Genomic DNA, 5,301 nt, shown 5'->3' with positions numbered 1-5,301 from the left:
TGATTCAACTTATAATTAATTACTAATATATAATTATATAATAAGTTGGTATAATAGTTTGAACGAAAAAGTTATTGCAATCAAATAAAATCAAATATATATTTAAGCTTTTAGCAAATAAATTAGATAACTTATGAAACAATTACACATATCAAACACACAATATTAGCTATTCAAAATAAAGTAAATAGTAACAAAAGTGTTTAACATATAGGTTGGAGCTATGGAACTTAAAATAAGCTAGTCCTAAATATAATCACCAAATCCAACTTTTAAATGCATATTAATTTAACTAATAATGAATTCCAATTGTAAATTATTTTTGTAAGAGGACAATAACAAAGAATCAAGTGGATGTAAATGGTTAAATAAATTAAGCAAGAAAACAACAAATCTAGTTTTAATTTAATGAAGAATGATGAGAAACAAACAAGATTTCCAACTCATGAGAATTTTCTTGTGTTGACTTGATTGAGTGGCTCAAATTAAGTCTTGTTTGGACATACTTTACTTTATCTTAATTGTCATTTCATATTGTTGAGATGAAAATATATTCATATTACATTTGTTATTAATTCTATGAGATGCAACTTTCTTTTTCTTTTTTAGAATGATTTGTATATGTTTCCTCGGTTCATATAGTTTATGTGTGTGGGAAAAGTTATTTATATTTTCGACTCGTAATGTAAAATATTGAATATCTCAGTTTTTAGGTATACCAAAAGATTTGTATGGTATACTGAAATCGAAATTATTAATTCGATAAAACGATGAAATTTTTAAAATTTTGGTATATCGGTGTATACTGAAATAATATTTATAAATTAAAAATATATATGTAAATAAATAATAACTAATGAATTATAAATAATCTATTATGCAGCAGTACTTAACAAATCAATTAATTTTAGTAAAATTATTTTATTATTTTCATTCATATTTATGCTCAACTAATCAATATATTTTGTCTTTTTAATCTTAACAAATTTATTTTATTCTTAAACAAATTTAATAAAAATTAAATTGCTGAAACTTAATTCTTTAAAATTAAATTTTTATACTGTAATATCATTTAATATATACGATATTTGTGCATTTTATTTTTCGAGATAGAAAATTAATTTAATTTATAAAATATTTTTTTTCAGCATAAACATATAATCTAATATACTGTTAAGTTTTTCTCAAATACAAAACATAACAAAATTTAAAACAAAAGAGTATAACATTTTTTGTCTAATGTTTCTATAATGACCATACTAAATTATTATTTTTCAATAAATATGTTTTTTTGGGTATGAACAATATAATATCAAGTACTATCTTACCGAAATTTTGGTATACCAATATTTTTGTACGATAATTGTATAATTTTTTTATACTAAAACTTTCGGTCTTATGATATAAGATGTATAAAACAATATTATATATGGTATACCACCCATAATTTTAATTAATTTGTGTGCTTTATTTGATTGCAATAGTTTACATATTTGTATTAAACTGATTTTATTAAATTTTATTTTATATAAAAAGACTATTCTTATGGTCTTGTTTACCAGTGTACTATATAAATAATTTTCAAAATATTATAATTTAAATCGAGTGTATCCAAATTAAATAATTTTTAAATGAATAGTAAGGTTGGGATAAGTTAGAATAAAATAGTGTAAACAAATAGGGACAAAGCCCGTGAAGCTACAGAAGGTGCAAATTGGGAATATTAATTTGCTAGTGGTGGCGCCCCTTGTGGGAAATGGAAGATTTTCCTTATTTGATATTAGAGAGATCTATGATATTTAGTAATTCGAAATTAAAATATAATAAAGTGTAATGATAAGAATTAGGGTTGTAATTGCGAATTTTGGAAACAATCAGATTCGAGCTGGATCTGAGTTTGAAAAACAAATATTAATTTATTTGAAAATTATTATTTTGTAATATCTTGTTGTTGTTGAGATATTAATTTAAATAAAATAATATTTTGAAATATAATTTAATTATGTATATATTAACAAATTTAATAAAACTCGGCTTCACTCCAAATTTAAATATTTAAAAAAAAAAATCTCATATGTGTATGTAATTTGTATATAGCGACACTTAAACAAGTTTTGTACCCGTAACTTATGATATTAAAAACAAAATTTTTACCACAATTATAACTCTATGATAGTATATTAAGGTTAATTAATTATACACTCTCTTGTCATCTTATAATATTAGTTTTCCCATTAAAAACTGGAAAACAGATGGATTATAAATAAATAATTTTAATAAATTTATTATTGTATTTGTTCTAAGTTAAAAATACTCAAAATACTGAAATATGTTCATTTGAGAATTATACTTAATAAAGGTAGTCAATTTAAGATAAAAAAAAAATCACGAGTTCGATTCAAAGCGTTTTGAATGGAAGTGAGGTCATTAACGGTGGAATGTCATTCTAATTCTTCTCAATTAAAAAAAACATATATTTAAAAAGTATAATATAATAACTGGAAAATGGGTAATAAATAAAATATTCATAACAATTAATTTTCTAAACTCTAGAGTTTGTTATAGAGAATAAACTATCATAACAACACCCTTATGATCCCCTACTAATTATTTATTTGTTTGTAATGAATTAATAAAATATGAGATTTCATCATAATTAGAACATGCTTTAATCTAATTTTATATCATCTAAATGAGAAATATTAGGTAATTCTATGACTTATGGACCAATTGGTAAGAACACAAATGCTAATAGTATGGAGACAATTGTTTTTTCGTGAATAGATTCCGAATCCTTTAAGGATATCTATAGAGTGTATTATATTTACCACCACTTTTTTATTTTCACGAATCAATGTTCACATCAAAGTTGGTGCTCAATTTTGTGGTGCTTATTAAGTGATAAATAGTCTAGTGTGTAAAGTCTTTTGAGGGAATATAGACCAATGTTTATATATCTTAAAAATTCAATAAATTAATCAAGCACTATTGACAATTTGGTTATGAAGGTTTGAAGGAGATGATTTATTTTGGAAGATAGTCACTAAGCTACACTTGGGGTTGAAAAAGGAAAAATGGACCCTAATATGTTCATATTCAAGTCCATTAGTTTAGATTTGAAGAGTTTTTTCAGAATTAGAAAATGTTATTTCATATGATTAATTGGTGGCGATAAACTAATAACATATTGTCTATTTCTTTATGCGATTTGTTACCCATTTATGTTTATTGTGTTTTTAGGTTCGAGCTTCAAGATTAATAACAAATTATTTGAAATTTGATTATCTTTTTCGACATTATTTTCTCTAAGTGAATGTAGAAGCTTAATTTCAAAAAATTATAATAATTGAATTTCTGCTCACATGCAAATTAATAATAGTAAGATGGGACCCAAAAAGAACATTAAAAAGATTTCTAAACACTTTAAAATGAAGATCTGTCCTAAAATTAATTAAAGTATTAAACCACCAAAGTTGAAATGTTTCTCATAGAAAATGACTGATTGTCGTTGCTTTGCTTGTTTCTAGTATATATCTGATTCAACCCTCAAACTATAATTTCACGCGGTTTGATCCTTTTTTATAAGACAAATTGTCCTCCATGGCCGACATCGAGTCGATCCTTTTAGATTTTCCTATATATAATTTCGATTAATATGAAAAAATTGTAACAGAATTGATGGTTACATGTCAAATAATTAATACAACTCTATGTATATAATAGTACTTATATTAGTTGGCTAAATGAATATTATTGGTGGACAAAGAATTCACATCAAAAGAAGACAATCTTAAACCTTGCATAGTATTGAATAATTGCATGCATGATGGGATCTATAAACTTCTCTCAACTTTTATTGAATGCCAGCTATATAATTATTTATATTTAAGAATCAAGGCATAAAGTATTATGAGAAATTTAAAATGGGATTTAAAATTCATTTGTGTATGAAATGAGATTTAAAGTGTTTGAAGTGTTGAAAACAAGTTATAGTAAAATTAAAAAAATATTAATTGCATTAAAATTTTTCCTAAGTCAAATTTATTTTGAAGAAACTAACTAAAATTACATGTTCCAAAACTTTTTCTTTTATAAAAAATCCTGATAAATCCTGTAAATACATGTATAATGAAAAGAAAAAACTGAACCAGTAAAGATTGTAATGATATTTGTAATTAAAATATGAATACTATATTTATATTACATCTTACACATATATATTGCTGTCTATATGAATAAAGAAAAGAGAGTGATCCAAACCATTCATGAAAATATGATATTTTTATATTTAATTATAGTGAAGTGATATAATAGTACAAGAACTAGTGAACTGTATTAATTTCTAAGTCATGTGATTATTAATAAAAAAAATTATACTTATTTGAGGAATTCAAATCATTCATGAATATCATTAGCTTGACTCTCTCTATATATACTTCAAATCCCCATCTCTACAATCCACACAAAATCCTAAAACACCTATAATTTCAAGGTCTTGTTTAGTTAATAGAAATGGCTATTTCAAGTGCAAGTTGTGCCAAACTCCTATTTATCAACCTTCTATTCTTCACTTTGGTTAGTTCGAAACATGTCCCATGTCCTCCTCCTCCTTCTCCACCACCAAAACCGGTGGCTTGCCCGCCACCACCAAAACCGGTGGTGGCTTGCCCTCCACCGCCAAAGGTACCGAGTCCTACTTCAGGGTCCAAGTGCCCTAAGGATACCCTAAAGTTAGGGGTATGTGCTGATGTGTTGAATGGATTGTTGCACCTTAAAGTGGGAAACCCACCAAAGACACCTTGTTGCAGCCTTATTGAAGGGTTGGTTGATGCTGAAGCTGCCCTTTGTCTTTGCACTGCCATTAAAGCCAATGTTTTGGGCATTCATCTAGATGTCCCTGTTTCCTTGAGCCTCCTTTTGAATTATTGTGGCAAAAGTGTACCTTCTGGCTACAAGTGTGCTTAGTAATATAAGTTTTTAAAACCATCATCCTCTATATGATGATCTATCTTTTGTGATTTGAAGTTATTTACATATTGTTGTTTGGTTAAATTAAGTTATTGATTCTTCCTTTTGATATTGGATGCAATCATGCAATAAAGTTTGTATGATATTAAGAGGAAAAGACATAAAATGTTTGGTTTTTGAGAAACATTATCTCTGGTTCTTTTAATTTCAATATGTTTGATATATTGTTTGAATTTGAATGTTTGCTTGATTTTTGTGTTAATTTTAAAATTTAATGATGAGATTATTTTTGAATATAAGTTGTGTTAAATAATGTGAGATTAAGTGTGAGTA

General features: G+C 25.5%; 1 protein-coding gene across 1 annotated transcript; it reads left to right on the top strand.

Annotated features, from left to right (window-relative positions):
- Positions 1 to 4,465: 4,465 nt before the first annotated feature.
- Positions 4,466 to 5,074, top strand: LOC124930993 (pEARLI1-like lipid transfer protein 1). The gene has a single exon (XM_047471374.1). The coding sequence runs from the start codon at positions 4,513 to 4,515 to the stop codon at positions 4,963 to 4,965; it is 453 nt and encodes a 150-aa protein (XP_047327330.1). The 5' UTR covers positions 4,466 to 4,512; the 3' UTR covers positions 4,966 to 5,074.
- Positions 5,075 to 5,301: the final 227 nt, after the last annotated feature.

This window comes from Impatiens glandulifera, chromosome 3 (assembly GCF_907164915.1).
Source record: "Impatiens glandulifera chromosome 3, dImpGla2.1, whole genome shotgun sequence".
Taxonomy (NCBI): Eukaryota; Viridiplantae; Streptophyta; class Magnoliopsida; order Ericales; family Balsaminaceae; genus Impatiens; species Impatiens glandulifera.
Note: the sequence above shows the minus strand (reverse complement) of the source record. Positions and strands in the feature narration are given on the sequence as shown.